Source organism: Crocodylus porosus, unplaced genomic scaffold, assembly GCF_001723895.1.
Source record: "Crocodylus porosus isolate Cpor-Errol unplaced genomic scaffold, CroPor_comp1, whole genome shotgun sequence".
NCBI classification, from domain to species: Eukaryota; Metazoa; Chordata; order Crocodylia; family Crocodylidae; genus Crocodylus; species Crocodylus porosus.
This window is the reverse complement of record NW_017728931.1, coordinates 36,600,498-36,610,931: the sequence shown is the minus strand read 5'-3', so window position 1 is coordinate 36,610,931 and position 10,434 is coordinate 36,600,498. Positions and strand designations below refer to the sequence as shown.

The 10,434-nt window shown below is 44.8% G+C and overlaps 1 protein-coding gene and 1 pseudogene across 3 annotated transcripts in view; one reads left to right on the top strand and one right to left on the bottom strand.

Annotated features, from left to right (window-relative positions):
- The first annotated feature begins 319 nt into the window (after window positions 1-319).
- On the top strand, window positions 320-799 carry LOC109316481 (annotated as a pseudogene).
- Window positions 800-2,013: 1,214 nt separating this feature from the next.
- LOC109316480 (acrosin-binding protein-like) overlaps window positions 2,014-10,434 on the bottom strand; it is a 9,273-nt gene continuing 852 nt past the window's right edge. Inside the window, exons 2-5 of one of the 3 annotated variants that reach the window (XM_019544609.1) lie at window positions 7,897-8,062; window positions 4,424-4,639; window positions 3,336-3,430; window positions 2,014-2,684 (exon numbers count right to left, since the gene is read on the bottom strand). In XM_019544609.1, the coding sequence (XP_019400154.1) occupies window positions 2,154-2,684; window positions 3,336-3,430; window positions 4,424-4,502 (705 nt within the window). In that variant the 5' untranslated portion in view covers window positions 4,503-4,639; window positions 7,897-8,062 and the 3' untranslated portion in view covers window positions 2,014-2,153. Of the gene's footprint in view, window positions 2,685-3,335; window positions 3,431-4,423; window positions 4,640-7,022; window positions 7,845-7,896; window positions 8,063-10,434 lie in introns of those variants that run through there. The other 2 variants (XM_019544606.1, XM_019544607.1) reach the window with 2 other exon arrangements.

Below are 10,434 nucleotides of genomic sequence, written 5' to 3'. Positions count from 1 at the left end.
AAGGAGGGCTGGCAGCTGTGCTTATTCAGAGGACAACACTATTGATGGGAGCTAACAGCTATTGATAATGCATTTTTAATAATATTTCTAACACAGGTGCTGAGAGAAGTGGTGGCAGCCCTTCCAGGTTTGCCACCAGCACCTCACCAGTTGGCAATTGGCTACTGGGAACCTCCCCTATCTTGGCCACTGGTGCCCCCCCGGATCAGGACACACCAGTCGCCCACGATATGTGGGCTCTGCCAGAGAGGGGGATCCTGCTATTCTGAGCTGCCTGAAGGCTGGTGCTGGCCTGGGACTGCATCTTGGGCACTAGTGCATGCATGCTCTGAGGAAGGGTTTGTGGCAGTTGGCCTTGCCCCAGCACTGCAGTGTGCTCACCTGATGAAAACTTACTTCTGGTGGTGTCAAAGAACAGAGCGGCAAGCTCTGACTCCCTCACAAATCTGGGTCATCCTGAGGGAGTCTTCTGGTATCGCCTGGGTTCTGCTTTTTTGTCACTGGCAACCAAATCTGGAGGGTCCTTAAATCCAAAGGACTTCCCCAGACCTTTCCACTTGATCAGGAAGGCTGTTGCCATTGGCAAATGTCTTGAGAGGGACAAAAAGAATGAAGCTGCCTGATTCCACCTAATTCTGATTGAGAACAGAAGTCACAGGCTGGCTTCCTACTGCAAGACCAGGAGAATGCAGCTACCCAACTAGCAGTATGAACCATCCACAGCTTCTGACCCGGTCACATTAGAGGCAGGTATGTGGAAGAGTTGATTTTTGTCTTCTATTTAAAAGGATAAGTTATGTAACTGAAAGAAAAAAAATGTTTTCTTCAACTTGCTAGCAGGACTAGAAACTATACAGGCCTTGTCTAGTGCAGAGGATGCAGCCTGGGATAGAGATGTGGTGCTCTTGCTTGAAATACAGAAAGATCATTACAATCCCAGCTCTGATGGTACATTCAGGAGCTGCAAGGAGGGCAAGTGGACGTTAGGTCCCGGAGCAGGGACTGACCAGGAGGTTTATCCCTGTGGGTGGGTGGCCAAGGGAGGGAGTAGGCTAAGTGGGAGAGGAATGGCATGAAAACCTGCCTGCTTGATAGGGCTGCTGTTTGACTTAAGCTGTGCTTGCCAAAATGACAGTGAGTGCAAACACCCAATTGATACCCATGCAAATAGGTGGAAATAAATGCCCAGCTGTCAAATGTAGAAAATGGCAGCTCTCCAGAGTACCCTGACACTGTGTACCCAGGTAGCATTTGCCTGGTCTGCACTGCTGAAGATTAATGTGCTAATGTGCACCTCTGGGGATGGGGATGTGGCAGACAGTGGGAACACATGGGCTATCAGTGACCCCAGGACAATTTGGGAACTAATGGTGGCTAGGAAAGGGAAAGATTTTTGGTCTTTTTTTCCTTAATTAGTACACAGTAACATCCTAGTGTGAACAAGGCATTTTGTAGTTCTCACTTGTGCATTCATTGAGGTGAATCCTAGGGGAAGAACTGAAATCTGGAAATGGATTAAGAACTTTCATTTATCTCATGTTTTCAATGTAATCCTTTAGTAATATGATATTCTGTCCCCTAATATATACACAAAGACATTTTTCAACTCCAATAAAACCCTTTCGCCTCCAAACAGCTCTAAATTGCTGCTGTGTGGAGACTCAGGAAGCTGTAACGGATTGTGACAAACTCCACTCAGATTGCAATGTGAAAAGCTAGCTCCACATCTCTTAAGAGAACTGTGGTTGCAGATTTATGAATGGAGTATAATTCCATTTCCAGTCACTACAGCAAAAGATTTTGGAAATTTGACAGTTACCTGAGGTAGATGCAACTTATTAAAATGAATATCAATTCACTGTATTTATACTTTCTATTTGTATTTTAATATTCTCTTTTTTCCAGAGGAAAGTTCTGATACTTGTTCATGGTGCCGGTGGAAAAATCTATACTTGGAGAAGAAAGGCCTGTCTTCTTCCTGAGGTATGTACTGAATCACACACCAGACCCTTGTCTTTTGCTTAGAATGCAGTGTTTATTTTTAATATAGGGTACAAACCCAAATAGGCAACCTGAGTCACTTTATCCATCCTCCCCTTCCAGACTGTATATAGAACATCTATGACAGCTTCACGGCTGCTTTCTCCCAATGCTCATTTCCGTCCTGGGTTGATATTCTGATGCATGCCTGCATGGTTCAGTGCCTTCAACAGCTTTAAAGAGGTACCCTGCAATGTTTCCTCTCCTACTTCTGCCAATTTGGTCAGCTGCAGCTGCATTGTCTTCATCAACTTTTGCACCCCAGGGTCCTGTAGTCTCTGGTAGAGGTCCTCCAGGTCAGTGGTGTGCAGGTGGGATGCTCTGGAGCTGGGCTGTGCACCGTTTTGCTGTCTACTCACAACTTCCTTTCTGTTTCCATTAATAGGGGAGTGTTTTACTGTGCCCACTAATTGATCTATGCTCTGAGGTATGAAGGCGGAGACGAGGAATATTCTCAGAATGGACTTTGGTGTAGGTGATCCTATTTTAGGATGAGGTGCTGATTTTGTAGTGGTGGCAGTGGTGGTGGAAGGCTGTATAGGGGGTGGTTTTATGGACACAGGGTTGACACTGGCGATCACTTTTTGATTTGGGGATTGTGATTTATCAAGTGTGGTTTGCATCTCTTTTGGGCATTCAACCCTCTATGGGAGAGAAAAGAGGCAATCGTGAGAGGCAAAAAGCACAAAGACCATGCACCCTTATCAGTCTGGTTTGTGGACACTGCACAGTTACAGTGTTCCCATTCTAAACATGCAGAGTTTTCTCATAGATTTGAGGACAGGCAGAGCGATCTTCTGACCTTTTTCCTATGCTGTTTCACCACTTGCCTGTTTGTGACTTCTTAGTTTTCTCTCCCTTCTCTCTTTCCTTTCCACTTAGTCTCCTTCCCATCTTCTAGGGACAGGGTTGGATATTTATACCGAGTAATCCCTGCTCTTGTGAGTGGGGTCCTAGATTGTGGAAGAGACCTTGGCCTCACCTTTACCAGAAATGGTGGCTGGATTTTCAATTGTGACTGGGGCTGAAGTGCTGAATTTATGCTGGTGACACCATTCTTTTCAGAAGTGAATTGTGAGGGGCTGGGTTTTCCTCTGTTCCCAAATGGTTCCAGAGCTCTCCACTAAATAGTGTCTGTGGGATTTGTATGTTGCTTGGGCCCTTGTGGTTTTTGTTATACCTTAGGTCTCTCTATCTTCCTTTGCCTCATTCTCTACTCTTTTCTTTAGTGTTCCCTACCATTTCCTGCATTACTGTCCTGGACAGTTTTCTCATGATGTAGGTGGAAGACTCACCTTGGCAAAATACATTTTCTTATTACAACGATAAAACGTAAATGTGCAGAAGTCTGGTGAGACTGCAATTTCTGGTATGTTTGTACAGATAGGCCCTGGAGGGAGACAAATAATGAAATATATTCAATAATAAACTTCAGTACTGGACAGGTACTTTCTCTAACTCTCTGTAATATACCCGTATCAGATGATTACCATTCATCAGTGAAAACTCCAGTAACCCCCCAAACCCTACATGACAAAACCCAGCACTGACTGGTCTTTTCTACATCCCTCATTATGGTCTTCTAGCTATTCTACTTCTTTTCTATCACACCCAGTAGCAGCCTTAGGGGAGGAAAAACTGGGCAACTGCTTGGGGTCCCACACTTTAGGGGGCCCAAGTTTTTTGGGGGGTGAAGTTTTTGCAAGGAAGTGGCTCTATTTGGATTTTAACACTGAACTATTTTTCTAATTCCCCTAAAGAATATTAAGATACTTTCATTGCAGTTTCATGGATAGAGCAAAGTAAAATTGAAACAAAAAATGTCCAACTTGCTTACAGGTCATTAAAATTAAGCCTTTAAGGGGCCCCAAATGACTCTCTTGCTCAGGGCCCCAACAACCCTAAGGCCACCACTGATCACATGTCATTGTCTGAAGCCATTTAAACAATATTGCTAACAACTTCCAAAGGTAGATTATTCTGTCATCCTCTTCCCAAGGAAGAGCTGTATGTAAACAGAGTGTTTTTCTGTTGATAAGTGTTTTTGTTTTAGTGTATATCTTTCACTTCTTTGACTATGCCTTCTCAAATATGACAATATTGCAACATGTACATACGCAATCTCAAAGAAACAATAACAACAGTAAAGCAAAACAACAACAGAAAAATCCTAAAACATCCCATTCTACTGCACAAGTGGTTGTTTTCTGGGGAGAGGATTGGGAAGAGAAGAGAAAAAAATGTGATCCCCAAGGTTTACACTTCATCAGCAGATGGCTTCCTCCTCAGACTCTGAGGGCTTTTCTCCATCTCTTATTGATCAGTCACGCTTTCATATGGTTCAGACCCCAGTCCTATTTTTGGATGCCATGGTCAGCTTTACCTTGAGGAATGACTCCGTGGTTTTCATACTCATCCAGTTGTTTGATTAAGGGATTCTGGCAACCATACAAAGCCCGCATGAGACAGATGGCACTGGCTCGGTGAGGTGGATTAAGGGGTTTGAAGAACAGGACATACTCCTCTTTTGAAAGTGGTGTCCCTGTTCTGGGTGGGTCCTTATTCTGAGAGTTGGCAGAGGAACACCAGTTTAAGAATACTGCAAAAATGAACAAATGAAAAAACAAACGAGAAGGGAGGAAATGAGAAGCTGCAGATGCAACCATGGAGCTAGCAAGCTTCTAGGGAACACAGCCCAACAGCCTGCTGCAGTCAGCCACTGCATGGACACTTAAATGTTTTGGGTGTGCACCTTCATTATGATGATGAGTGTCCCTACATTGGACAGCTCTGGCTGAGGTGTTATGACCCCAGCACTCGTTCCTGTCGAGGGCGGGGGGGGGTCAGACCTGGTGCTCTGTTTAGGTCCCTTCCGACCCTAAGCAACATGGACACTGGAGAGAGTTGAAGGGCTGCATGTGGAGTGTGAAACCTTCTCTGAACTTCTTGAAGCTCTTTGTCACAACAAGTCCCTATCCTTGTTCCTATTCTGAATCCAGTCAGTACCAGTTCCTCCATATTGGCTCCTCATTTGGTTTGATTCTCCCCTTCCCCCAGTCTTCATTAGGCTCCTCATTTAATCTCCAGATCTTCCATTTCTCCCTCCCTTGCTTCTTATCCCAATTGATCTGCCAAGCCAGTCCCAGTTTTCTCCCAGACCTGAATTCCTGGTCAGAGTCCTTTCTCTTCACTTGCTTCCTTTCCCTCCCACTCCCTCGTACCATCTCCATGTTTACCCATTCCAGTCTTCCCTTTATCCTTGCTCCTCATCTTATCTCTCTGTTGCTGCCATCAGGCAACTGATTCTCGGGCTCTGTTCCCAGTCTCCCACTCCCAGCTTGCAGTCTTCTTGTCAAACCAATTCCATTTCCCTCTTCCAGCTCTAAACTTAGTTTCCATCTCCTTGTCTCCATTCCCAGTCTCCCCAGACTCCTTACTTTAACCTGCTCCTTTTCTTTCCTGACCCCTCCGCATTTAAATTGGATTGTTTCTTTCTCCATGTATCAGGGGATTATTAACAGAAGAGAAGACAGAGTCTGCCTGGGCTTTAACGATTGGGATTAGCCATTACAGACAGTATCCAGTTTTCCCCATAAGGCCCAGGCTGGGGGGACCATGCTCAGTCACTCTGTAAAGATTGCACATGCATTGTCTGGTTAGCATGTAGGGACTGGAAGAAATGTGAACATGCTCAAGGACAGAATCCTTGGAGATTTAGCTGCTAAAATTGAAGCCTCTGCTAAGCATGAGTGAATAGTATTTATCTCCTCTGAAAAGATGCATAGCTTTGTAGGGTGACCACCTTTTCAAAATGCAAAAAAAAATAATTTAAAAAAATCAGGAGAGGGGGTATTATATACTGGCACCACCTGAAGGAACAACGAGACGTGAGCGCAGGGCAGGGGGTGATGAAGGGCACTGGCAGGGTGTGGGTGGCTAGCACGGAGAGCCAGCCACCCTGCTCCTCCAGCCCTGCACATGCACACACAATAGGAGAGGGGGTGCTGCTTTCCCCGGGGGGGGGGCATTGTAAGGGTGGGTTCATCCTTCTGGCGCATGCTGGGGTCTGATGGACCTTGTGACATCTCTGAATGACATGTGCAGCTATGGGGACAGAACCCTAAAGGCTGGGGGGTGACACATAGGACCGGTGTCAAGGAGAACCCAGAACAAATGCTGTCCTGGAGTCACTGAGCCCAGGACCAGGACTTAATGTTTACATTTTGGGACTGTCCCACTCAATTAGGGATGGATGGTCACCCTAATAGCTTGGTCTAATTTGGATGGATTTTGTAGGTAAAAAATAATGCCCTCATAAAAAGCCGTATGAAGTTTCAAGTACTTTTTCCAAGGCATAGGACACTGGAAATGTTTGGCATGTGCTATATATTTTTGTATCATTTCCAGTGTTTGGCATGGGCTATATATTTTTATCTAGGCTCGTTCTTGGAAATGGATGAACAGTTTTGGTTGAAATTTTTAAAAAGTCAACTTCAGGCAAGTATCTGGCCTATAAAATGTTATCCAAATTATTTAAGTTTGTCAACATTAGAAGCAATCAGAAACAGCATTTTCTGGCAAGTTGTGGGCAACCTTGACAATAGATGGCACTCTTAGCTTCTCTCTAATCCAGAGTAAGCTCTAACCCAGCCACCTGCAGTTTTTCCTCTACTGATTAGTCTCTTTCGGCTGTCTGAAAAAAGCCAAGATTCAAAAATTGCTTTAGTTAGGGTTATGTGTCAACAAGTGGGCAAGTTAAGCCATTGGGAGGAAAGGTATCTAATGAGTTGGTGCTCTGTATATCCAGTTTGAAACAGAGAGCGTTCAAATAATTGGTAAGTAATCCTGTTTTCTCCTTCTCATTTAAGTGCCTCAGGCTTTTGGTTTGCAATGAGTAAGGATGGAGGGAAGGGGGCATTTTCCTGTCCCATATCATAAGTTATTTTTGGGAAAGAGGGTGAGGCAGCAAAATTTGTACTCACCAGAAACAACGAGGAAGACCTGCATTGCTAACATCTCATCTTTCTGATGTTGTTTGCATTTATGCACACAAGAAATTCTGTAGTTCTCTGCCTAGCTGCAATTTGTCCTTTCCCTTGCCCCTGCTTTTGCCTGAAGTCTGTGAGGAAGAGAGGGCAGGGACACTCTGAGCAGGGCCACTTCTGCACCTCAGTTCATAATAGGTATCTGGTGACATCATAAACTGTGTGTGACATCAGAGACTCTATTTCTGCTCCTGTAGTCCTGGTACAGTGTCTTCTAATTTGTTATTGTAGAGGTTGCATGAGTCAAAGGCTCTGTACTGGCTTTCCAGGAGTATTGTGCTGCTTATACTATGTTTACATGTATATGTATTTTGCAGGGTTTCTTATAAACACGGGGCTTGCATGCACTGGTTAGTCATTATACAGTTTGTTGTAAGAGCTGAGAATATTCTGATTTGTCATCATAAGGACTTCAGGGATTGTTCAAGTTGGGCACACTGGTCTGCTATTTTGTTGTCGTTATTTTTCAAACTGTGGATATTGGCTTATGATCATAGGGTCTTTTATGATCTTGTAGTTATTATTTAGGATCCCTTTAAAATGTTGAGACTATTTGAACAATTTTTCTCTCTTGTTTGGGTGGGGGAAAACTGCTGAAGATTAAAATGACAAGAAAATAAACACTCCAGAAATGGAAAAGGCCAAAAGAAAATTGCACCCACAAACAATGGATTAAACCTGGCTTTACAGAAGCTAATGGAAGGTTTGCCTTTGACTTTGATAAGGGCCAGGATTTCACACAATATATGTTATAAATTACAGCCAGAAAGCTCATTAAAACTCAGCTCTACTACCTTAGGCAATACCTCACCTATGGAAGGTTTCTCCAGCCAGCTGTAGAGCTGTGATTGGTGGTAACAGCTCTAGAATTCTGTGATGTCATAAGGATGGATGGGACTGGCCAACTTTACATCTATATAACCAGCTCTTGAGTCTAATCATTTCTTCAGGTTCCTACATCTGTTCTGTCATCTACACTTTGATACCAAAATTAAAACTTGAAGTAAAAATCTACAAAGCAAAGTGGAATCATCTTCAGAGATATATGTATTTGCTTTTCCATTATGGACGTTACTATTGTTGAGATTCACAGTTATCACAGAGAAGTAAGATTGGAAGGGACCTCATGAGATCATCTAGCTCAGTGGTTTTCAACCTGTGGTCCATGGACTCCTGGGGGCCCGCAGACTATGTTTAAGGGATCTGTGAAGGATGGCCATGATCAAGCAAAAGTATGTGAATACCCACACTTACAATTCAAAGGGGTTCACATCTCCAGTCAAAATTTTTTAGAAGTCTGCAAATGAAAAAAGGGTTGAAAACCACTGATTTACTCCAACTAGGGAATCAAACCCATGACCTTAGTGTCATTAGCATAATGCGCCAACCAGCTAGGCTAAATGTTCCAGGTTCTAGTTCATAGGATGGACAGTTAGGAAAGAACTGTTTTTGCATGAACACTAAGACGATTTAGTTTAATCATCACTGAGAGAGGCAGCATACATGATTCAATTTTTAGAGTTGCTTTTCAGAGGAGAACTACACTTTAAGGCAGGATGTCCAAATAGTAGACCGTGAGGAGTTAAAATTTGGCCTCTGGGTTCCCACCTAGCCACTGCTCCCCTCAGTGCTCCAACTGCAGCAGAAGCCAGGGGTTCCAGACTCCTTGTCTCCCTTCTTCCCCTGCTTGCCTCTGGCCTTATCCCAGGGGTGTAGGATAGTGAAGCATGACAAAGCCTTCAGTGGCAAGGGAGCCTGCAGCCTAGGGTGCCTGAGTGGCACAGTGTAGCTGGGGAACTTGTGGCCAGGGAGCTAAGGGTGAGTCAGGACACCTGAGTGCATGGTGGAACAGGCTGGCACCTTGCATGAATGGTGGAGGAGTGTTGGTGCAGTGGGGGCGGAGGGAGGACACCTGTGCACATGATGCAGTGGGGGTAGAGGGTGCAATGAGGGTGTTGCCTCTGCTAGTGTGGCCTGAGGGGTGAGCTGCCCCCAGCTGCTTAGAAGTTGGATGGCTCTGCCCTAAGGTAATGGGTGTTGTGGGGTTTTCAGCATTTTTTAAAATACCGGCACTTATTTAGATGCCTAACCACAGACTCTCTTTGAAGTGTGGATGAGAATTGTTAGTTTTGGTCCCTTTCTTAGTTCTTCACAAGTATAAAAACATTACCCAGGGTTAGATAGAGGTCTAGGCTCTTCCACTTCTTTGTTCTTGACAATTTGGGGCTGAACTTTGTCTTTTACTCCCTTTCTCAGGGCTTTCATCAATTCAAAGGATTCCTACCTCCACAAGCAAAAACCCAGGAGAGGTAAACCCAAGTCACGCAGAATTGAAGTGGCTGCTCCTAAGGAGAGCAGATCCACAAATGTTTTCAGCCGAAGTTCTGCCTTTTTTTCCCTCTGGCAACCTTTCCAGATCTTGTCTCCTCTCTCTGAAGCACTGTTAACTTCCACTTTGGGACTCAAACAAAATCTTGGCCTTACCCTATTTAAACAAAACCAATCCTTTCAGAGTTTCTGACCTTACTTCATACTCAACTTGGGTTCCTACTGGTAGCCCATAGACAATTAACAGTTTTTCAGTCCTGCTTGAAATACAGTGCTCTGAGGGCCTGGTTGCACATTTATCGTAGGCGGCTCCTGGAGCTCTTAACCCCTGGATTATTCACATTAACACCTGAAACTAGTTTTAAGCACTCATAATGGGGCTTGAAGTTATGCTACTCCAGGGCAGGTTTCTCTCCAATCCGTGTTACCCAGCTCATGTTCTATTAATGTATGGCCCCTCACCACAGATGAGCAGCCCAAGTTGCTGTCTCCCAGCATCCCAGGATGCCCCCACCTTCCTGTGCTATGCAGACAAACTTTCCACTCCTTGAACTCTGTTTAAGGGGAAAATACCCCTACTGAAAAATAGCTTCAGTAGAGTTGGCAACCCTATCTCTGCCTCTCAGTTTCATCTCCTTACCGCCACCCTACCCCAACCAATCCCTTATACCCAGGGTCTACCTACAGCTGGGATAGAAGCCTGCCCTGGCTCACGAGTCCTGCAGTGACAATTCACAGCTGCAGCTCCCAGGCAAGCCCCCTGCCTGCCTCTAGTGCCAAGTCACTGCTGTGCAGGTGGGGGTTGGTCAGAGGTTTTTAGCTTTAAGTTGGACTGCTGCAGACTGGAGCTAACACTAACACGAGCAACATTTGAGCAGCTCGAAGTGCAACCTGTAACAAGGCCCTTAGGCTGAAGGCAGACAATGGGTTTGGTTCAAATTTGTGTGCCTTGTCTCTCAGCAAACCTTGGCCAGGCCCACTGTCCCAGGGCAAGTATCATAGTTTCATAGTTTCTAGGGTC